Consider the following 24,897-nt stretch of genomic DNA (forward strand, 5'->3'; position numbering starts at 1 on the left):
TGCCAAAATTTCATGTTTTCCGTCCCGTTTTTGCTCATTTCTCGGAGGCAAAATGAGCAAGAACGCTCATTTGTACATCATTCTAGAGAGAAATACATGGCCTTTTTAGCAAGTAAACCATCGATAAGGAAATGTTGGCAGTTTTCTCAAAAAATGCTTGAATTCAAGAAGTTTTACATTTGCGTGGTTTTTTTTGAGTTGCAAAATCCACTTGAACATGACGCTGCTTTTTTCGAAGTTTCTCAAGAACCATTCGAGCCACCGAATTCGTTTTGGCATCGTTGGATGGAGAATTGAAAATGCGATTCAGTCATCACAACATGAGTAAGAAAATTCGAGTAGTTTTGACCCAGAAAGCGAAATTTGAATATCAGACACTTAGGTGCAAGATTATCCCAAAAGTTCATCTTTTCCGTCCCGTTTTTGCTAATTTCTCGGAAGCAAAATGAGCAAAAACACTCATTTTTACATCATTCCAGAGACTGAATGACCTTTTTAGAAAGTGAACCATCGATGAGGAAATGTTGGCAGTTTTCTGAAAAAAGTCTTGACTTCAAGAAGTTTTAGATTTGATTGATTGAATATTGAGCAGCGGCGGATCCAGCTATCAAGTCAGAGGGATGTAGATGTAGTCATGTAGTAGAAATTCAGTCTTTTATTTTCTATGAAGAAGAATGAAGGGGTGGGGGTCATTAGAAAAATTTAAAAAAGAGCATTAAAATTATAAAAGATCTGTAGTAGATAAGAAGTATTAAGCCAAAGTGAAAGCTGTTCTTATCCTGAACAAATGACAGTTTTGAGCTTGAAAATCTGTTATTTTGGACGATTATTATGACCACCCTGTAGTTTCAAAGGCAAATATTTTGCAAACTAAATATTAATATAGCATCAGTCGTTTGTCTCGTCAAATTTAAAATTTTTGTGTCTAAAGGCAACGGCGAACTTTTCGATTTATCAACACCATGAAAATTTTCATCGTTTAACCCAAATAACTAAACAACTAATCCATTTTCATTCAAATTTGTTAGAACAAAATGTCATAGAAATGTATACAAGATTTCCCAAAGTACAATCAGATATAGGGGGTTCCACTAGAAATAACTTGTTTCCTGCACTGCAACTTTTCTGGCGCACTGTATATATGTGAATATTTTTTATAACCAAAACATCTTCGTAATACAATGCAAATGCGAAGAAACCATTCAGAGACTGTTTATGTGCGCAAAAGCCGTAGGAAATGTTGAGGTTGAATGGTTCATACCTCCTCTGTTCCGGATTCTGTACATTTGATATTCTTGCAATTATATCATACTCATTAAATTCGACTTTTCTCAATTTTTTTTTTCTTTAATCCAGTCGATTTGCTCTGTCCTCGTCGCTTTAATAAAGTTTTAATGCAATTGCGATTGCGCCACTCCTGCACGTGCACGAGTCAGTGCGTGCGCAATGCAGTGTGGCTTGTTTTATTTGGCTTTTGCGTTTGCTGAAATAATTCCGGTGATTAACAAACTTTTAATTACACAGCTGCAACTAAAATGAAATTTCAGTTGGCGTCAACTTTCATAAAGCCGGAAACAGACAATGAAGGTTTTCGCTAATGTTGTCTCCAAATAGTATTATTGCAGCGCTAGTTAAAACTCAGGCATTTGAAAGTTGCCACCGACGGACTGTATGTTTTATTCCTTTTCGAAACATTATTTGATCTACGTGTTTATGTCACAATTTACAACAGGATTACATAAATATTTTAGGCCTACTCATTTCACTAGTTTGTAGACGAATATAAATACAGCACACTGATTTGCTGTGGTATTTTCGATATTTTGCATATTATCTCTTGCGTGAATAAGCCCAAGTTTTGTTATTAACCGGGGAAATTATGACACCACGACCGTATGGCATATTTAAACTGGTAAATTCGCAATTTCACAGTAAAATTATCCGAGTGAACCAAATCTTTAAGTCGGTCATGGCATTCGACAATGAATTTCAATTAGCTTCCATTACGAAAACTTATAGAAAAGTCCAAACATCAATAAGTGTCACTGCCGGAAATGGGTGAAGCGGGTACCTTTAGATGTCTACAAATAGTTATCTCGGATTTGAAATCATTTCAGCATTCAGATGGCTTTAGTGGAAATATACGAGATTTTAACGACGGGTTTAGACTTATAATGAGAATGTTCGTCCAGACTTTGAGACATTATTTTATTCATGTTAGTTAAACTATTTAACTACAAATTTACACTAACCATTCCAAATAAAAAAACGCATAATCATCATCGTATTTTCCTACAAACTATTGCATTCACATATCGACTGTTAATATAAATTCCACTTGAATTCAGTCGTTTGCAGTTGTGGGTATTTACCTATGTTATGAACAAATACATTAGCCTTCAAATCCGCCCGCTTTAAAACTCTGCTAACCTGCGATTTTAACTGAAACTACACTTATAATTATAAGTACAACAATGAAGTGGTAAACAATCTTGAGGATGCGCATGTGTGGCTCTAGGAAAGTCCTCAGTGTGCACATGCGATTTTGCGATATCGATTACGCACTGCGTTCAATTTCTGTTAAAGGGCTCGTTATTGGCATTTTCTACTGTCGAAAATTTTATATAAAACACTTTCAAATGCACATACATTCACTAGATTACTTTTGCTTTTAACTAGTGAAGTATGGCTTGTCACGCAAATTGCTGAAGTAATGAGTTTCACATTAATGGTAAGTTTTCAAATCATTTTAAGATACATATAAAAGAAGCCATTAAGGTAACATTAGGAGCCTAAAAATAATCGAACAACCGAACCTGTTGTGGTCTCAATTACAACAATGGCCTGCCAAGCTCTTCTACTCAAACATTTGTTTCGTGATCATTTATCAAAGTGTACTGGACATCTGAAGAAGGTTTAACAAAAACAAATGTTTCTGCAGAATCTCCTGACAAAAAAGTTTATAAATTTTCAACGCCTACATGCAGAAAGTCCCATATAAATCATTCGAAGCTGATAATTCCGCTGATCTATAAATAAAGAATTTATGATGGACTCATTGTAATTATCATTTTTCTTATCATGCACGTTGACTGTGTTATTACAATCTTTTGCATGTTGTGTAGAATCGCAATTAAACTTAATGTTGGCGACATTACCGCTATTCTAGGACATTTTCAATGGTTAAGTGATTTTCATTAGGTCTGAAACCGTTTTAGATAAGTTGGGAATAATTACATTGCTTTCATGAATTAGTTATAAAGTAAAGTGCCGAAACTTGGGAAATCTGTGGCATAGTCGGGGCTTTTAACCGTACAAACACGACACCCTTTTAGGAAATGACAAGAGTGATAAATTTCTATTATCCAGCTATAGTCTAAGGCCTTATTCAAGATATAAAAGAGCCAGTTTAGTTTGAACTTTCAAGTGAGAGCACTACTAAATTAAGTAAATATTTGAAGTGCATAATTTCCGATATGCTAAACGGCGCTTTCACTAGTTGTGATGGAATCCGTTTCTAATTGCAAAAAAATCTTCTGGTTTTATAAACAATTCTCAAAAGACGATTGGTTGGACGCTAAAATCAATTACTTCAATGTGTGTTATTTTACACCGCTGTTCAAACTCTCTTGCGTTTTTCGCTCAAACCATAAAAGGCTCGGATTAGTCGAGAAAAATTGACGAAATTTTGCTTAATTTACACCAAAGTACCCATTGTGACAAAATCCTGCGATTAGACGCGGTCCAACAGTGGGCGATGCCACCCAAATAATCCATTGGAAATTTACAGTAACTGAACACAACACCATTTGTACAAGGGTCTGCCGATTCATACGGTGTTTGATTATTTATATTCGGTTCACTTAAAAAAGTTATTTGATACTAAAAATTTTATTTAAAAAAAAACTGTTTCTTTACAAGTAGGGACGCGTGTTTAATAAATGCATTATAACTAAGGACAGTAGCCAAGTTGGATATATGATTTGAGAAAAGTTTACGCGTAGATCAGCAGGAAAATGTTATATTTAACAGAATTTAATCCTGTAAAAAATGCAAAATATGTCTGCAAACTTCTCAATAAATATCTCCCAGATTGATGATTTAATTATTTGAGCATTTTGTCGAAACCCCCGTATAGTTGTTTCCAGCCTTGTAATTCTTTCGTTCCCGGTTCTCCCTGGCAGCCGAAAAGACAGAAGAACAATACTTGGGCGCACATAAATCACATATACCAAGGAAAAAGGCCTCCCTTGGCCCTAAATAAATAGAACGGTCGAACAGGTGGCCAGATGGTGCATTTCGTTTCTTAGAAATCTATGAATCATTTGGTGCTATTAGCTAGGGAAATATCCATCTAATGGTATACATCTAATGGTAAACCCATTGCCTTGCTTTGACACAAATTTAATTAAAAGAAGCCGGAAAATCTCCCCGAAATTAAAATTTTCTGTAGGTAAAACGTGAAAAAGTATGTATATTTTCAAAGTAGTTTTTGAGATTCGTGCATTTTTCGCTTGGTGTCTTTTGGACGTCAACCTAATAAACTTTTAAAATTATCAAGTGACTCGATAACGTCGAATGTTCCTCCTTGTTAATCAAAGTGTTGGAATGCGAAATGTAATCCGATGACTAGATAATTTAAAAGCGACGCAAAATATCACAAGCACCTGCAGGCATGTTGTTTCTCTATTGAAAACATTTGACTACCCCGTTTAGTGAATATACTGATGTATAAAACAAGGGCGAGAACTGCAAAAAATTAAACAAATTTTAGTTAAATGTTTACTTTATTACATAATCGAAATATTTGCTATCAAGCTTCTTGTCCTGCTTGGACAGTCGCGAAATATTTAATAGGATTTTCATTTTGTGTGCCTGGTAGGGGGTTTGGGACTAAATTGGAATGTCTTTCATTTTCTAAAAATAGGCGACCCTTTTGACACTGTGTAAAGGCTCGAAACGTCGGCTTGCAGAAAATAAAATGAGATTCAATCCAGTCCCAAACCTGCTACCAAATGACATAATTTTAATTTTTGAGGACGCTTAGAATTTTCTATACACTACTAAAAATATATAAAAATTTCGATTTCGTCGACTTTTTTTGATTAACCAACTTAGCAATTAGCATTAGCAAACATGTATTTTAATACGATTTCTACTAATTTTCAAATTCGTCATTCATCAGCGCTTTTACAGACAATACCCAACATGATCATAAAAAATTAAAAATAAACAACCGATAATTGAAGCCCTAGAAAAATGCTAAAAATTTGAAATTACTCTTGAAAAATCGGAAAAGTATCAAAATCGTATGATAAAATTGCAAAATTATTTACAATTAAAAAATAAGGAGGAAAAGAAAAGCAAACCTGCCCTAAGCAATTTCAATTGCCCAAAAAAAAATCATTGCATATTTTCGATTTACCATGTGTCCATTCCAAGCTGAAACATCGGACAATTTCAGTTGTATGCAAATTTTTAATTCAGCATATACAAAAGTTACTCAATCAGTTGCACCTGAAAGCTCTAACAGTTTTAGCGTTGTGAACGAGACAAAGGTGTCCTGGTTTTCCGCAAAACAAGTCACATCAAAGCCCGCCATTTGTCCGATTTTTAATTACAAATTTCCTTTTTTTTTATTTCAAGGTAAATACGGTTTTCCTGCTTTGTAAAGTCGAATGCGCTCTAACGTCAAACGCTTTGTCCATTGCCTTTTACTCAACTGATGCATGTTAATTCATATAACATTTATATTTTACAGCGAGTATGAATACATTTCATAAATGTTTTTTAAATAGTCGTTGACTAAATTCAGTCAGACCACAGTTGGTTTAAGCGCTTCATTTTTACGAATGGTTTTTATATTTTTTATATACATAGTATGTTTTTTTTATTTTTGCAGGTAGAAATTGGCGTTGTTTTTTCGCGTATAAAAGCTTTAAAAATATTAATGCAAAATGTATCAATTCTTCACGCAATTTTTGCTTATTAGCAGTTTAGAAGAATTTTTCAGTGTAGAAAATTGTGTTTATTGTGCGATTAGGGACATTAAAAGGGTTTCGGGTTGAATATCTTAGAAACGGTTGAAAATTTCTTAATAGACATAAACACGTTTTTGATAGAGCGTTTGCAGAACTGTATTTCAGTATTGAGGTTTTTGCAAAAATTTATATCCCTTGAAACGTTAGAAGCAAAAATGTGATGACTTCAAGGGTTGTAGATGTTTAAAAGAGCGTATCTCAGAAACGGTGGGAACATCGGTTTAGCCCTGTAATTCACTATGTGAGTTTTATTAAAATATATCTATCTAACCTCTAAAAAGCTCGAAGCAAAAATGTAAAAATATACAAAATCGCCGCAGTTTAGAAGAGCTTAACTCAGAAACAGCTGGGAATATCAGTTTAGCCTTTATGACCTTTTCAATAAAGCGTTTCGAGACCTGCCTTTTCCTCGTTAAGTTTTTGCAGATATTTCTAACCTCTAGAAAGTTAGAAGCAAAAATGTGACAATATTGGAAATCGCCGAAGTTTCAAAGCGCCTAACTCAGAAATGGTTGAAAATATCGGTTTAGCTCTAATGACTTTTCCGATAAAGCGTTTCCAGACCGGCCTTTTCAAGTTTTTGCAGAAATTTCTAACCTCTAAAAAGCTAGAAGCAAAAATGTAATAATATTGAAAATCGCAGAAGTTTCAACGTGTGTAACTCAGAAACGGCTGGAAATATCAGTTTAGTCCTAATGACCTGTTCGATTAAGCGTTTCCAGGCCTATTATTTGCTCTAAATTTCCTAACCTCTATAAAGTTGAAAGTGAAAATGTGAAAAATTGGAATTTGGCGAAGTTTGAAAGCGCGTAACTCAGAAACGGCTGAAAATATCAGTTTAGCCCTAATGACCTTTTCGATAAAGCATTTCGAGACCTGTCTTTCCTCATTAATTTTTTCAGAAATTGTTAACTTCTAGAAAGTTGGAAGCAAAAGTGTGAAAATATTGGGAAATAACGAAGTTTTAAAGCGCGCAACTCAGAAACCGCTGAAAATATTGATTTAGCCCTAAGGATATTTTCGAGAAAGCATTTCGAGACCTGCCTTTTCCTCATTAATTTTTTCAGTAATTGTTAACTTCTAGAAAGTTGGAAGCAAAAGTGTGAAAATATTGGAAAATAATGAAGTTTTAAAGCGCGCAACTCAGAAACGGCTGAAAATAATAGTTTAGCCCTAATCCAGGCCTATTCTTTGCTTTAAATTTCCTAACCTCTATAAAGTTTGAAGTGAAAATGTGAAAAATTGGAATTTGACGAAGTTTGAAAGCGCGTAAATCAGAAGCGGCCGGAAATATCGGTTTAGCCGTAATGACCGTTTCGATAAAGCGTCTCTAGGTCTGCCTTTGAATAATCAGGTTTTATCAGAAATTCTTAACCTCTAAAAATTTAGAAGGCAACATGTGAAAAATGAACTATTTTGATTTTAAGTCTCACTAGTAAGTTTGGCGGTTCAATCAAAAAATACTCAAAGAAAAAGTTATTCCAAAACTCGTTATGGGATCCAAATGCCTCAAACAATTAATAATTTCCAATAGTTTGATTATATTATAAAAATATGAAGATTATAGATGTTAATGATCGATTGTTAACTATATTTGGATTTAAATTGGTCATCGCGCGTCTCGTGCCGAGCCGACTTCGAAGCGTGCGCAATAAGTTCCGAGTTTTCATTTCATCTATTACTGATAAGCAGACATATTCACGAATTGAATGGACGTGTAAAACAAAATCATAAAAAATGGAGTTAATATGTATAATTTTAGTATGGCAACCTTGTTTCACGGCTTTGCCTAGGGTCATTTACATGGGTACAATTGCAAAAATTGAATGTAAATCCATGGCACTTAGGACTGTTTTCCACGCTAGTCAATGATTGAATCACCATAAATTGACCCTGGCTGATACGAAGGTTCTTGACTTTTTCACTTGTGAGTTAGTAAAATACTCGAAGCATTCGATTATTCTGGGTGATCGATTGATCAATTAATCAGTACGTTTCCTTAAGTTGAGACGTCACTTCCGTTTCGCTATCTTTTCATCTTCGTTATTGTCACAGTATTTTTCATGTTGAATAAATAAACTAACTGCTCATGACCTTTTCTACTATCAATAGCTGAAGACAAATGAACGATTATATCAATTAACATCTGTAGAGTTATTACTAAGTTTATCCGTCTCCACCTCCGATTTCTTTTTGGCCTTGCCACCGACCGAGTTAAAAATGAAGCTCGCTGTTACCATTATGCAGTAGTATTACATTTAACAAATATTATTCATGGGGCCCGGTAATTATTATTCATACTTCGAATTAACCTTAATTTAGACCAACTTCTGGTGGCAGGTGGTTTATTGTCAACTGCTTTTGATTCTGTATTTACATTAATTATTTGCTTACACACTTATTTGCATTTACTAATCATTGCTGACGTAGGCGGCCAATGACTCAATGATTTTAAAAGAAATGTTATGACCCACTAGTATTTCGTTTTCATCATTAGGAAGCCAACTGGGGAATTAACAGTAAAACTGATAGATAATGCATTAATAATGATTCCAGGGACTATTGTGAATTTTTCTGGGAAATTATAATCTACCTGTGCAATGATTCATGAATGGCAATCTCAAAAACCCATTTTCTGCGATAAACAAATCGATTGCCTTCCAGATAACATCTCTTACACCTATCTTGCCTCATTGGGATTTTTTCATCCACACCACATTGTTTATTAAATTTAGGAATACATTTTGCAGCCTTATAAATACCCCCGTGGAACAAGGCACGTGATACTATTAGAGGAAATTAATCTTATCTAATTAATTTGAAATTTCAAAGTCACGACGCAAATAAGGTTCCAATCCTAATTAAAACCATCGACAATAATACGATGAAACAAGATCTCTACAAAAACGAATTATTTCATCAGAAAGCTACGAGCGGAACAAAATGTTCATGCTGTCGGCACCAAAATCTCAAACAAATTCACTTCTAACCGAATTTATTCCAATATCAGGATCAGTATATTTGCCTCGATTAAACAAAAAAACATTTGTAGAACTGGGGCCTTATGAATAATGCTTAAACGTTTATTTTTCCTTCGCAAAGGTCCTATATAAATACGCCGTATAAGCGATCTTATAATTTTCCTGCGACATTAAAATTCAACGTGAACACACACGCCATTCTGTAATTTATTCTATAAAATTTGAATATCATACCATACAGCTTTCGAAATATTTTAACTTTGGGGGCAAAAAATTATTTAGTGCTGACCCAGCGCTCGTATCAGCACCCAAAGGAATCAATCATAATAGAAAACCCATTATTTGCAAACACCCTTTAATACAATTACTTAAGTTTTTGTTTTAAAAAAATTGCAATTGAAAAGTTTTGGCTATTGAGGGTGATCCCAGCAGAAGTGCATTTTCAGCAGCACAAAATCGTATATGCATTTTTGAATTAATTCAGTTTTAAGTACGCAGCTAAACTTCAGATCATTCTTTCAGGGATTTTAAGAAAATAGTGTTGAAAAAAAAAACGGTTTTTTGTAAGTAAAATAATCAGCAAGGTATTTTTGTGTTACCAGTAGTTATAGAAGAGCGGCTAATTTTCCTAAAACTCTTAAACCCAGTGGCGCCCCGGAGGGCAACATGGCCGCTTTTTGACAGAAAAATGTGCGCTACTGATTTCTGGCGAATTATTTTATTATGTCGAATTAACCAGCTTCCAGCACAACTTTTTGTCTTTCGACTTTTCTTCGCATCTCGCATAGTTTTCGAGTTAAAAAATAAAAACCACTTGGTTCCATTTAGCAAAAAAATTGCACGAAGCTCTTTGAACTTAATTATTTAACCTTATTACTGAACAGCCTGTGTATTTAAAAAGAATAATTTTCGGAACTATTCAGGGAATCTTCTGACCTTTGGCTACGTACTTAAATAACACCTTGTTCTTACTGAACGTTAAATGTTCAGCAAATAAAAAATGTATATTAATTTTCGAAAACCCGTTGTTTAGTGCAAAATATTCTGTTTGTAGCGGACAGTTGCAACTCGAACAAACATTTTAAAAAATGATCCGCCGTCGATTTTTCTTAAAATATCAATTATTGTTCAAGTTCCTGTTCAATCTGAAAGATAAAAGGCCCCCCGACTTTTAATTGTACGACGAGAGCCGTTCTCGAGTAAAAAATTTTAAATCGATTTATTGCATAGCGTAATTGGGTTTTAATTAATTTAAGTTTAAAAATAGCAGGTATTGTGCACTTGCATTGTAGCAATTTTATTACCGCCAATGCTAACATCAGTAAGGGTTTTTTTCATCTTCAATCACATCTGAGGTTGCGCTCTCGTTTAAAAAATCCTTAAAATTTTTTTTTTTTTGGACACTCACTGTCATGGTGAAACTAAACACGCATTTTCACGCAAATGAGTAGGTTTTTGGCTCTCCAATCCCTTAAAATTGCATTGAAATATTCTGAGCGGTTACCGGTCTGTTACAAAATTTTGTTCTTTTTAATTAAATAATAAAATACGTTTAAAATCAATGATAATTCAACCCGCGTAAACAGATGAGCGACTTGAGCAACTTAGCAAACACCCTCTATACAGGGCGAAGTAAAATTGTTGGTAAAGGAGTTGTGTAGGAGTACGGCAGTAAGAAGTAGAAAAATAATTGTTCGGCAATCATTAAAAAAATATTTTACCAATGAATCTAGAAATTTGTCATTTTAATCGGTTGAGGGGGAGTTAATGTACCAAAATTCTACTTTCTGATTGAGTTCCCAAAGACTTTATCCCAAACGTTTAAGACTTTTATCACAGAACTATTCCGAGTCTCTTCACAACATCAGTTCTCGTAAAATCTATACTCAAAATTCTCAATAAATTTTTTTAATGTTTTGTGTTGTCTGAACTGTGTTCTGGAGGCAAAAAATCTGGATGCATTGCAATTTTTATTGATGGAGTCAATTAATTGCAATAATTAACTTTTGCAATAAAGCTGGTCGAGAATTATGCGCGCTTTCTTCTTTAACTGGTCCAATCGATCAATCTGGTAAAAATACATTAACAAGCACTTATGGTCTATTAACTATTAATACTACATTCGTTATTTAACGAACTATTCGGGTTTTTTCGAAGCAAATCCGTAGTAACAGTAGGTAGTTATTTAGTATCGGGAAATGTGTTACATAACATAGTGGATATTCAGTAGCTGAATGTATTTATTTATTTAAACAATTATTCACAACTGTACAAATAAATACTTTTGCTTTCCAAATGTATTTGCCAACGAGCAGGTGTAAAAATCAAAGAAGTGAAATATCGTTTTTTATCTTGCACTGTTCACGCAAGATTTCTTTTCATTTACTTCGTGTGTTTATTCCTAGTTTTAAGCTGAAGCCACACGCAATTTTAAGCCGTTTTAAATAATGACGCTGTAATATTGATTGGGTTTTAACTTGAACCTAACAATCCTACCAAACTAGTTTCAGATAATTGCAAAACCAACTTAGCAAACATTGAAAAATCCATGCAATAAAATTTCGTTCTGATCGAATTGAATAAGCGTGATGCAGAAGATGTTTTATTCCAGCAATAATAACTTGGAAGTTTCCAACATTATGACCAAACACGATGGACATTTTTCGTACATTGCTCATCGCCAGCGCCTCATTAACTGTAATTGAATAGAATTTAATTGTGAGCACATTTAAACTTCCGGCACTTTGGCTCATACTCGTAAAATTGACTCAAGACTGTTCAAGAATGCAATTGTTTACAGAAGCAGAAAAAATGGTGCACTTTAACAAATATTTGTTAGGGCACTTGATAGAGAGAAAAATCATCGGAGATAAGGAAAAAACAGGAAATTTCGAAATAGTTAAGGCTTATTATTGAACTTTTATGTATACATAAAGTGATATAAGCAAGTCTTCTATCAATAACCCTCGTTCTGAGGGTCTGGGTAGGCAAGTAATTTTTATCACAAAGACGAAACAAAGTGTGCTTAAAAAACAGCAGAAGTTTGTAAATCTGAAGTAATTTTTAAAGGGATCGTTTTGTTTTTTACAAATTTGTGGATATTTTTTCATATGTGTGTGCATTGTTTCATGGTGTATAAAGCGAAAGGTTTATTTTTACAAATTACAAACTTCTCCTTAGTGGTAAAAATAAAATTTACTCGAATTTTACACTTTTAACAAGAGCTCAAACAAGCATTTATTCAACTACTCTACTTAATTACTATTGTAACTCAAGCGACCAAAAATTGACATCGTTAATGGCAATTAAACTGAAATTCCCTAGACAATTATTGCAAAGCTTTATGATTCATATAATGGTCCATCAAGCTTTAATCGAGATATCCAGGGACGAATAAAAAATAGATAAACACTAAAGTAGTCGAAATTTAATTATAAATTCAACCTCATTTTTTGCATCAATTTATTAAAGCTAAAAGATCAAAGCGAAAAACTCACATTCGGTTCTGTTTTTAAGCTATTTAATTCGACCCGAAAAAATGGCTTCCACGTATAATAGAGATATTATTTGAATACTGACTCAATAAAAAATAATTACAAAAGATCCGTTGTTGACGAGGTGTAATAATGTATAATTCGACCAGAGAAACCTGTTTCATCTCGCCATCAATTAATATCTACTTAGTATTTTTCGTCAAATGCAGAAAGAGACCTTTGTCGATTTACTCAAGCGAAATTAATTTAAAGAAATTTCTTTTCGGTTGGTTCTTTTCAAAAGACAGCTAGTTGAAAGCGAGGAGGTTGTTAGGTATGGCCCAATGAACCAAAATTGGGTTTTGACCAGCGGTTTCTTTCCTTAGCATCGGGAGTTTATTTTTAGGAACAAGGTCTTTTCGTCATAAATTACTTGTAGTTGTTTGGCAGCAAGTTTCATTGATTTTCATTTAATTCTCGGCAATAATGGACGAGGAGAATCAAACAGAATGAATACGGATATTAAAAAACGTGATATGCATTGATTCTCCGTAAATTTTTCCGATTCAACGCCCTTTCTATTACCATATTTTGCCAAGTCCTTCCCATTTTCTAATTAATGTGCTAGTAAAACCTATACTAAAAGCTTTATCTATGCATTAATAAACTTTGATGGTGATAAAACTGTCTGACACATATGGATAAGTTACTGGCGGTAATAAAATTTACAAGCTGATAAAAATATTTTCTGAGTTACAATAAAAGGCAGTACATAAAGCAGTGACAAAAACCAAATATTGGATATCCATTGTATAATAAGCACCATGGAAGGAGGACTTGTTAAAGCATAATTTGTTAATTGTTTTATGCGGTAAATATATTTTCGCCTAGCCAAGATGGCTCGACAGTTCTTTTAACTGGGAAAAGGACATGTTTAAAACCAATTTTGAATTTATTTACCAAAATATTAGCTTTTTAAGAAGCACTTCGAACTTTGCCATTAAGCAATATTTTGTTGTAAATTTTGCTCTTGAAAAGTTAAAATGTATAACAATGTCGAACATACTTAGTTCCTGTAGGTAATTTTCGGTGCAGTTGACAACAAATGCAATTTTGAGTGCTTTTCACCTTTCATCTGTGCAAATTGAACTGAGCTTGTAAACGCCAAATTTTCGGTCAGATCAGTTGCGCAAATTTGAATTGAGCGACTAAACTCACTTTTACGGACATTTTCTACTCATTTTTATCTTCTTTAATTTTTCTTGAAGGTTCCAACAAACATAAATCCGCAAACGTTTCGTTTTCGAGATTCAGGGTGTTGAAAGTAAAAATGCTTTTTTACTTTTCTGTTTTAACTCATCAGTTTCTGAGATGTTTACCTCAAATTTTTACCGCACATTTTAAAACTGTGTTAAACAATTGAAATAATGTACAGGCTCATATTTTCAATTGACTCATGCATTTTTCTGTAATTTCCTCTCAAAACAATTTTTCCAAATATTTCTCTTTATCGGTAATGGAATCTTGGACAGGGGCTTTGTCATCCATGTTGTCTGAACTCTCAAAAACTGTTTTCATTATTCTTCGAATTCGTTTATTTCACAAGTTTCACTTATTATTTTGCTTTTTCCTTTGTTTCCATTAGTTTTTCTGGATACAACTTTATCTGGACTTTGAATTTATCGCGACTGGACTTAAAAGTCATTACTTGCTTAAAAGCATTTACTTGGGAGCATGTGCGTTCACAGAGAAATCTGTAAATCAACCGAAAATTAAAATATAATTCACGAAAATCTTCCTAGCTGCTTGAACTTTGGGACTCTCCAAAAGGGCGTGTGATAGACTGTTCCAAAAATTTTCTTGACCAACTGAATGGTGTGGTTTTTGTACTATCGTTAAAAATCTTTGTGGCAATTTTAGCCCTACGGCCATAAAGAGCGTTTGGACGTTTTGTCCCAAAGTACAACACTCTCCCCTATAAATTAGTTGGACAATCACGAACATTTGCCAAGATTTTTTTAAAGTTGTCGCACAAAAACTACTTATGTTTGAGCAATGAGGTTGCCATGGGGAATACGGTTGATTTTTACGATTATTATTTGAAAGTTTTCTGTGAACATGTGCACAATTTAAAGTAGATATAAATTAGTGGCGCATAAAAATAGATGAGTTATCGTCTGTTTTGGCGTAAAGTACTTCAAGGAAAGCAAGTGATCGGAAAATAGCCAACCAACATGCGAAATACGGGGGTTAGTACTCGTGAGAATGTCATTAGTACTTATTAAAAGAGTTTTACGTGTTTCAATTAGACACTCACATGCGTCGCCGCTCTATTATGGCTTTTACCTAAATTGCATATGCCATGCTATTTCACGGTAGACCAGTTTAATATGTTATAAATCGAATATGGAACATTGATTGGAAACTTCTTGCGTCAAAATGTGATTGATTTTATATACACTTACGTGTAAGCTAACCCGGACGATAATAACAAACATCAAACAGATTAAATCAGCTTAACGATACATGAAAGCAAAACTCAAACATTGCGTCACAAGCTACTTGGAATTAAAAAATAACTCCACTTAAAACACTTAAGTATTTGAGTGTTTAGCGTGAATTATGGATTATCTTTGAGACATTTCCAAAAGGGGTTGATTTCACCCCAGTTTCCACGGGCTCAAGTAATTTTCGCAAAATGATGAAAGACCCCCAATTATAAATTCCGCAAGTGGGCCTTTTTGTTTCCCTCTTTGTTTCTCCTTCTTTGTAGCGAATTTTTAAGTTGCTGGCTGAGAGCTTTGACGGGATTATCTTGCTGCCGGTTTCGGCAAATAGCTGGCTAAAAAGTTAAAAAGCTCACAATCAGAAAGTTTTAAGCCGCGCTCCCTTTGGGCCAGATTATCAAGTTCTACAATCATCGGTTTAATTCATTACTTAATTCGTGTAATTCTCCATTAATTTTATTGTTTTATTAACGAAATGTTCAATCATCTCACGTCGCTTTTGCTGATTTATGTTCGATTATTTTTCCTACAAACAAATTATTGTGCTGCTAATGGAGATTTTTCAACTAAATTTTATTGTACTTGTCAAAAATTGAATATCAAATGTTCAAAAAAATTTTCTCATCTTTTCAGTCAAATACTTACTTTACTAATCAGTTCAGTAAAAGCTTTTCAACAAAGAATTTTCTTCTGACGTTTCGCAAGCACGAGTGGCGTACATCTTCAGATGTGATCTGCTCGGTGCAGGAGCGTCTCGAAAATATGATTTGAAAATGCCAGATTATCAAGTTCTGATATCATCGGTTTAATACATGCAGTTTTCCATACATTTTTTTGAAAATGCCAAACAAATTATTAGATCCTTAGATTATTGTATATTAGAATTATATTATTAGTTAAGTTAGCTTTCTCGCACAACCTGTAGAAGTTTATATATACTCACCAAATTATCAATTTATATACTTGCCTGTGTTCAGTATTTGCACGAAAATAAATATAAATTTAACCTACACTGTGACATGTATAATAACACAAGAAATAAGACAAATTTTTATTACCTTATCACCGTTTATATTCTAGTCAGCATGGAATTAATTACTTATGTGTTAAACTTTGCAACAAATTACTTGATATAATTAAAAAATTGGGCGTTAAACCATTTAAAATTTAAAAAACAACTTAAAAAAATATATATTTATACCGTAGTGGAGTTCCTTGAAAGTCATTAAATCTACCATTTTTATTTCAATGTTCATTTTGTTTGTAAATAATAATTATGCTTTTGACGTGTCATACATTATAAACAATTTAATGAAGATTTTAGTGCCCGTAATATCAAAGGAAAGAGTTTTTTAAGCGGCTTTAGCCAGACAGGTAATATTTAGAATCAGGAAAAATTAACTTACGGATCTCGACGAAAGCAGTAAATTTTTCCTGATTCCAAATATTATCTGTGGGCTTAAGCAGCTTAAAAATCCCTCGCATTATAAACAATGTTTAAAAACAAAATTCTATTCTATTCTTGCGAAATATTCAATCATCCCACGTTGCCTTTGCCGCTCCATTTTCAATCATTTTTCCTACAAACAAATTATTGTGTGACTAGTGGGGATTTTTCAATCAAATTTTATTGAACTAGGCTTCAATCATGCGACAATTTAATTTCAGTTTTTTAATTACGATTTTTTTTAAATTGTTCTGTAAAGAGAAGCTGGAGGAGAACGTCTCGGGAGGTTGAAGAAAAAACTATTCAACCTCCTGGAAATTCACTGAAAGCTTGCCAACGAAAAACCTCTGAGGATGTAGGCCACTTGTGCTTGCGAAACGTCGGGACGGCCGGAAAGCCCGAAATCATAACGAGTTTCAAAGGATGACCGCGAAAGCTTAACTCTTTCGACTAAGTGGGTAAATAGCGATTGCCTGGGGTGTTATTTTTAGAAATTGAAACACGAATTGAGCTGCTATTTAAATAAAATATTACTCACTATTGTCTGAGTGTTAAATAAAGTTTTAATCGATAAATATCCAGATTGTTAATATCCCGTGTGTAATAAATATGGCTGTTCGTCTCAACCTTTGTTTGTTTACAGGATGAGATAATTTTAATTAAAGTTCTATTGCCTGGACAAAATAATAAATCTGTTTAATTTGCAGTGACTCATAGATCTGGCACTAATGATAAAAGATAAAAGTTTGGGAGTGAACTTGAAATAGCTATGCTTCATTAGGTAACTGCGCGTTGATTGAAAGGAGCAAAAAAAATCAGATTTCTTCAGTTGTAAATTTTTCGGGCAGATGCAAGATGCAAGACACTCGTGCTTGCGAAACGTCTCTTTTCCACGACGGTCTAAGACGGAAAAACCCACTAGTTTCAGGCAATGACTGCAAATGCGTAACTCTTTTTTGTATTTTTTCGAACATTCTGTTATTCGCTTATCGAAATATGCAAAACATCACCTGAATACGACACTGGCTGTGATATAAATATAAAAACATGCTATCATATTCTGATATATGAAGGTTAGATGGTGATTATTTTGAAAAATCAAACATTCTCTTGTAGTAAGTAAATCTATTCGCGGTGTGCCATTAGTTTTGCGATAAACTAGCCGTTAAAGTTATGAAATGTTATTTAAATCTATTTAAACAGCAGTGAAGAGAGAAAGTTGTAATTGACAAACCACAATGCTAGCAACTTTGTGTCTGCCTTACGCGGTTCACTACTTCATAGAAAATGAATCATACTTCACATAATTACCTTCTTCTCGTTAAGTATTTTTCAATGACGAAGCTGATCGAAAATTCAGAAGCAATTTTAATTATCGAAACATAGCATGACCTCATTGCGAAAATGCTATGCGATCTTCCGTTGTACTTAATCAATGCAGATATTTTAAGCAGGTTGTAACTTGTTGTCTAATCATAAATTCGATATCAGCAAATGTTTCTGAGGCAATTTAAAAGATACCTGGATGTCTATTGAATGCAGAAGGTTTTTTCAATGCAAACTACAACAGTTGAAGCAGTTTCCGCCACTAAAATATACTATTTAACATCATAGTAGGTACAACTAGCCAGACTTCTCCAACCTTGCTACTGGTGTAATAAACATAAAATAAAATGCAAGCTGCGTGCCTTTATAACCAGTAAACCAGTACTGGAACTTCGAGTATGAATTCTTGCATCGGTTCCCATATTGATTTAATAAAAGGGGCCAAATGCAACAACAATATACAAACAACCAAACCCATAAAGAATGCCCATTTTTCCTTCTTTTGGACGGCAAAACACACTTATTTGCGAAGCAAAAATATAAAAGCGATTATTACTCAATCAATTGGAAATAACTAGTTTTTTTTAAGTAATCAGACAGTTTTAAGAGAAACCAAGTAGCTAATTGACTCTTTATAGATCAATTTACATAAAAAACCACTTTTAAACTACCTGAAATACGTTTATAGACTGCTCTACTACTTACCTAAGCTCCAACTGTTTGTGTATGGTCAGATAGAAGAAAACTGATAGATAATTAGATGCAGCTGATTATCGCTTTAAGGTTTGATATTGACTTTGCTAAAAAACTGTAAAAAATAGCACGAGCATCCACTTCATGAAGGGTAAACGAACTTTGCCTAAATGGCGTATTTTAAAAGCTTTCTGTTATAATCACAGTTTTGCGTAGGCCTTTTGATGTACATATTTAAATTGTTGTGTTTGGGCTTTTGCTAAAAAGTTCCTGGTCTACATCTAACAAATTACCGTGGCGAAGTTTTCACATAAAAAGCGGATGAAAAGTCCAGACACTCCTTTGCATTTGGGGATTTACAACCTGGCATTTTAAACTCTGTTTAACATCAACTTTTTCATTAAGGAATTTTCTTTCAGGTTAATGGCCACTTTTAAACGCAGGTAATATTTCAGCCATTGAAATAAAAACGCTTCTTCATTCTTAGTGTAAGCCCTGAAATATTTCGGTTCAGATTTGCATAGTACAGGGTGGTTCATATGCGAGTCACATCGTTTATCACCTTTTAAAGCGTGCTAACAGGATAATTGAAACGAGAAGGTTGTTACGCATTTGATGAATATTTCACACACTCTTACTAATTTGATGTGTAACTGGAAGGTCCAAATATTTTTAATTTTAGAGGATCTGAACATGAACAAGACGTATAATATGTTGTCGATTAGTCAATATTGAACGCATTCGCTAGACATTTTTATTACTTTTTACAAAAGACGCAACAACATAAAAGTAAAGAAAATCGAAAATATTTGAGACAAATGCGTAAATTTTATTATAGTTACACATTAAAAAAAGTATTACTCATGTTTTTTTTTGTCTAAGTGCTAAAGAGTCTAAAGTCTAAAGCTAAGAAACACTAAAAACCGTTTGATGCACCAGAGCATCAGCATCCTTAGCAGCACCCAACAGAGTGGGGCATGCTAATTAATTATTTCTTCTAAAAACACAATTTATGACAAAACAACCCAAAATTTAATCGTTTAATATTTTTCACTTTTGTTCTTTAATTTTTATCTCACCCTTGAAACGTTTTTTTCAAAGTAGCTGACCAACTAAATGATCTGCAAAGTGAAGACCGACACTTTATAATGAAAAATCTCTAACAAACTTAGCATAGTTTTCAGACCATTCAGAAGACAAATCTAAATACAGAAATGAAATTGATTAATGATTACTCATGTTTATCTCATCGTAGTTTACAACTGAGAAGCAAAAAGACGTAAACACTATTTTACTTATTTTTTTTGATAAATCGTCTAATTTTCAGTTTTTAATTAACCATTTTTGCTCAATCATCTGCAAAAATTTAAAAAAATATGTATTTTTTTAGTTTTCGTAGTAGAAGAGAAAAAAAATTCGTATGCAAAATTCAATTTAATATATTTTTTTTTGGATTTCTGTTAACCTTGTTTTCTCGACGTATTTTCAAAGTAAGAAACAACGCAGGATGAAAGTGTAATGAAAAACATCGAACAGCCGCTGAAAAATCCTTTTTTGCTCGGATGCCTGAAGGGAAATAATTGATTTTTGAAAAAGGATGTTTTCTCAAACATGTTTTAAATCGTTAAATCGGACCAACAAAAAATATATTTAAACTAATACACGATTATTCTTTAACAAAGCGTTTAAGTACCTAATTTTGAAAAAAAAACTATTTTTGTGTCAAAAAAAGCCAACATTTCTAAATGAAAAAAGAGTGTAATATTTTGTGCTGTTTTCGAAAATGATTTTTTTATCAGTGTACCATTTTTTTTCATTTACTCAACAGGAGTAGCAAATTAAAAAAAAATAACATTTTTAATGACAAATGTTAAAGAAGCTTTCAAGTCTAAACATTTTAGCTTGCAAATGATTAAGTTTCTAATAAAAAATTGCGAGAAGCCACGCAAGCACTAATATAAAAATAAGGTACGTTTTCTTGCCAAACTGTGCGTTCTAGCAGAAAAACTAAAAAGCATTTTCCTTTGCAACTGAACGTATTAGACAATAATTTCTTTTGTAGAGAAAGCATTGGCGTGCACGGTTTTTTATCTGGAAAATATAAGATGAAATGGTTTTTATTTTTTTAATGAAAAAGTGTGCATTTTGACAGACACTCAAAAGAGCTTTTTTCTTCCCAACTGAACGTAGAATTTGAAAAATACATTTTTTTTGTTGGAAATTAAAACAATAAAAATCAATCAGTAAAAGACGCCTATTTAGGTTTGTGGGTTTTTTGGGTCAATAGATGGTGGCAAAAACAAAACACTATTTTTTCATGGGCCTAATGAAAGACTATCATCACGGTCACTAATTAACGACAACAAAAATAAAAATCAAATTAAAAAAATAAAATGGAACTTATTGAGTTCAATTTCCCCAGGCCAAATACTCGACCGGTTGAATTCATGAAGCATAAAAAGAGAATTCAAATAAAGAACAAATTAAACCTTCTAAAATGCAAATTTCATAAGCTTTTAATTGACTAAGTTTGACGAGAAAAAATTGTTTGGGGCAAAATAAGCCAACACTCATTTTCAGTGCTGTTTTGGCATGTAGGTATCTATAAATTAAATTCATTGTTTACCGATGTTTATTCTGTTGTTCATGTTTATTTTGACACGTTTGTAAAACAAAAAGGTATTTGATGCGCACGTAGCGGTTGAAATAAATCATGAGATGGGTGGGGCTCTGACAAAAATTCCGCGTTATTTACGGTTTTTTTTAAATAAAAAATGAGTGAACTTGAAAAATTCTACATTTGTGTTCCTGTTTTTTTTGACATTTGACAATTTCTGAGTCGATGAAAATCATCAAACGTCAAACCAACTGAATAGCGCAGAATAGAAAATAACTGAAAAATGTTTTTCAAGTGAAAAAAGTGGGATATAAAGGTAACCGAGTGTAAAATATTGAGTACGTAAATGGGTTGTAAAGGTAAAATATGCGAGTTTTGTGCGAGGCGAGAACCAGTCTAGTGTAGTGGTCGCCTTGAACTGAAATGAAACGAAAAAGTTGAGATATTTTTTTATTATAATACGTATATATCACAAATCCTTTTTGGCTCTCAGAACACACATTCTATCAGCTTTTCTATCAGTTTAAATTTACTTACAAAACATTAATTACTTTCCAAGCACTCTCATACCAGGCATGCTTCACACTTTGATTAAAATGTCTCAGTTCATATGGTACAACACAGATCTCTGACAATTTATGTACTAGTATGTACAGGATGAGCTCACTGGTTTCCAGAACCATGTTGTAAAATGTAAATTATCCTATTGGCATGGAGTAGTCTGTAGCCCTTGGCTGGATTCATCATTTGGGACTCAGTGTGTTACTTAGGCCGATTCTAATATCATATCCAATCCATGCACAAATTGCAGTCAGTTCATTTGGTTTGAGGCACTATTAAAGTTACACAATAGATATGATTTAATTTAAAAAACTAGTGAGTACAGAGCATATAGGTTATGCATCATGTTATTCATCCGGTTTTAATGTATAAAAATATATTGGTATTGTGCAGGTCTAAGCCATCAAAAATTAGAACTAGGAGTATGAGCATTTACATATAAGATGATCTTGTCCACATGGTTTAATTGTTGTTAAATTGTTGACAGTCGGCACAGTTAGCACAAAGGAGGAGTGTTGCAGTAACACAATCATTTGTTCCCATCAAATTATAAAATGAGGCCGCTTATAGTACAGTACAGCAGCAATAACTTCGTTTTTCCTTCTCCGGACTAACATTCATCTCTCGGACGATTTCCGCAAAAACTTCATTCACGTTGGTTCGATTTTTTGCACTGGCTTCAATAAATGGACAACCCCACTGTTGCGAAAGCGTTTTTCCTTCTTCAAAGTCCACTTCTCTCTGGTGATCAAGATCAACTTTGTTAGCGACTAGGAGGATGGGCACCCTTTCAATGCCCTTAACTCTGGTAATGAGCTCCTTCATAGGACGGATATCCTGGAACGTTTGGTGATTTGTCAAACTATAAACTACCACGAAACCTTGCCCATTCTTGATATAAAGATCCCTCATGCTGGCAAACTGCTCGGTTCCCGCAGTATCCAGAATTTCGAGCACACAAGGCGAATTATCCACTTCGATTTCTTTGCGGTAAAAGTCCTCAATAGTCGGATCATATTTTTCCATAAAACATCCGGACACAAATTGAACAGTCAAAGCACTTTTCCCAACCCCACCCGATCCGAGGACGACTACTTTAAACTCACGCATTGTTCTCTCAGTTATTTCAGTCCGAAACGAAAAGTTCTCTACTCCTGGTGATTGCACGAAAACACGACTTAACTAAATTTATCACTTTTCGAACAGTCTGTTATCACATTTCTGAAATCCATTTCAACAAACAACTAAGTACACAAATTCGCCATCTTAGAGTGGAACAGTGAACGGACAAACTCGGCGAACAGCTCATCTCGTAGCTCGTAGCACTGTTTTCATTAGCGGGGAGCCACGAGGACGAGGACCTAGGCGAGTGGAGGGGAACGTTCTCCCAATGAGCAATGGGACATACTCGCGCGCATCCAACGTTGCCACCATTCCACCTTCAATTACACCTAATTTTTTCACTTTATTCCGAAAATCCAAAAACTATTTCACACAACTATTCCTTCCTAATCAATCAATCGGTTTTAGTTACTAATTCATCAACATATGCAGCCAATTAATTGATTCTTTTAATCAAATAACCAGTCCACAACTAATCAAGATGGTTGCGCACTCCCACTACTATTTTGCCATTCTACCAGGTCCGGACCTTCGAATATTGACCGAATATAGATTCTGTTCATTGTGTATATTTTCCTGACTGCATTTCAACTTAATTCAAAAGAAATTCCTGGGTTCCAGTCAATTTTATTGTTTACCATTTAAAATGTAACAAAAACGTTTCGGTGTTTTTCTCCACCATCATCAGTTTGTATGTATGGTTGTTTCTACCTTCAGAATGGCTTGACTGAATTTCTTTTGAACATAGATTCTGTGTGAGGACCTTGGCACTTAACTGATTTGCCCGAGAAATTACAGTTTTTTTCACTCTGGCCAAAAAATGCAGAGGATTTATCTTCACTTCATCAGTTTCTGAATAATTAAATGCCGGTCCCCAGACAGCATTAGAAATCCAATGAACATCCAAAACTTGTCCAAAAGAGTGTCGAATGTCCATGGTGCCTTTTTCGGCTACCATATATAATATAATAGTAATAATACTATAGTAATAATACTAATACTATATATAATAGTAATAATAGTAATAATTTCGGCATCCGTTGGACACCGGAAATCCCGGTGTTTAAATCGACATCCCGAGCATCGACAGATGACCAGTGACAGCTGAAAAACTAACCTCAATATGTGTTCAAGTGTGCATGTGGTGTGCATACTTTTGTTTAAACCTTTATTTTATTTTTTTTATTTTAAACTTATCTTCATCTATGGTTTAATCGTGCCTTCAGACATAAAGAACAAGCAAATTCTATAGACTCTATTGCCAGCATCATCTATAGATTCTCTATTCTACTCAGCATCAGTGTGATAATAAAAGTAAAGACCTTAATTAAGACGACTAATCTAATTAGTTGATATCGTAATATCCGGTAGGTGTTAATACACCATTTTGTATTTCTTCTTTACCCTTTTCTAGTATGGGTTTTCTCATTGATTATAATATTTGTGATATGGCTTTTGCTTTCAGGGCCACTCAGTAATTTCATTTGGAAATATTCTACAACAAACATGCCTAAAGGCAGAGACAAGTAGAGACGAGAAACTAAATGTAAATAATTTGTCCTGTGAGATGATGCTTTCTCTCTCGTTAAGTGGAAGCCGTGGCTCAGGGGGAGCCACCCGCGGTTCCAGCGAATGCCCGCCAATTTCAAATAATGTAATATAATGAAGTACTCACTGTTTCAATGCTTGAAAATGTGTGCAAAACGTATTTAATGCAGCCAAATTAGCCATGTTGTATTTATATAAGCAAAATAATTACTTGGACTCCACGAATACGTCTTGTATATCATTCTCAAGCTAGAAGAAAAAGAAAACATAGAAACCATTATAGTAGAGTTTTATTATTCATTAATTTATTGTTTATTGTGTAACAGGAACAATCCTAATATAAAAAAACTATCAATCCACATAGAAACAAAACTTTTATCTGGCAAACAAAAAAATCTGCAATTTTTTTTTTTGGTTTGCCCGGCGGCTGGAGGGACAAAAATCTTCTCGAAGACACCCAGTGGTCCGGAACCCTAGGTAGTGTTGGATTCTTACCAACTAAAAAACCCCCGTTTTTCTACTATGTAAGAATGCTTCAGCTCCAGCACCCGCATGCGATTACGTCACATTCTCTCCATACT

At 33.8% G+C, this 24,897-nt stretch overlaps 2 protein-coding genes across 2 annotated transcripts in view; one reads left to right on the forward strand and one right to left on the reverse strand.

The window, feature by feature from the left end:
• The window catches only part of LOC109532804 (major facilitator superfamily domain-containing protein 10), a 49,278-nt gene extending 24,387 nt beyond the window's left edge, over positions 1-24,891 (forward strand). Inside the window, exon 7 of the transcript XR_007282546.1 lies at positions 24,234-24,891. The gene's annotated coding sequence lies outside the window, so the exon portion shown is untranslated. The remainder of the gene's footprint in view (positions 1-24,233) is intronic.
• On the reverse strand, positions 21,523-23,204 carry LOC109532802 (ras-related protein Rap-2c). Its single transcript, XM_019897865.2, has one exon. The coding sequence runs from the start codon at positions 22,754-22,756 to the stop codon at positions 22,211-22,213; it is 546 nt and encodes a 181-aa protein (XP_019753424.1). The 5' UTR covers positions 22,757-23,204; the 3' UTR covers positions 21,523-22,210.
• Positions 24,892-24,897: the final 6 nt, after the last annotated feature.

This window comes from Dendroctonus ponderosae, unplaced genomic scaffold, assembly GCF_020466585.1.
Source record: "Dendroctonus ponderosae isolate FM_Combo_2020 unplaced genomic scaffold, Dpon_F_20191213v2 Dpon_F_20191213_1, whole genome shotgun sequence".
NCBI classification, from domain to species: Eukaryota; Metazoa; Arthropoda; class Insecta; order Coleoptera; family Curculionidae; genus Dendroctonus; species Dendroctonus ponderosae.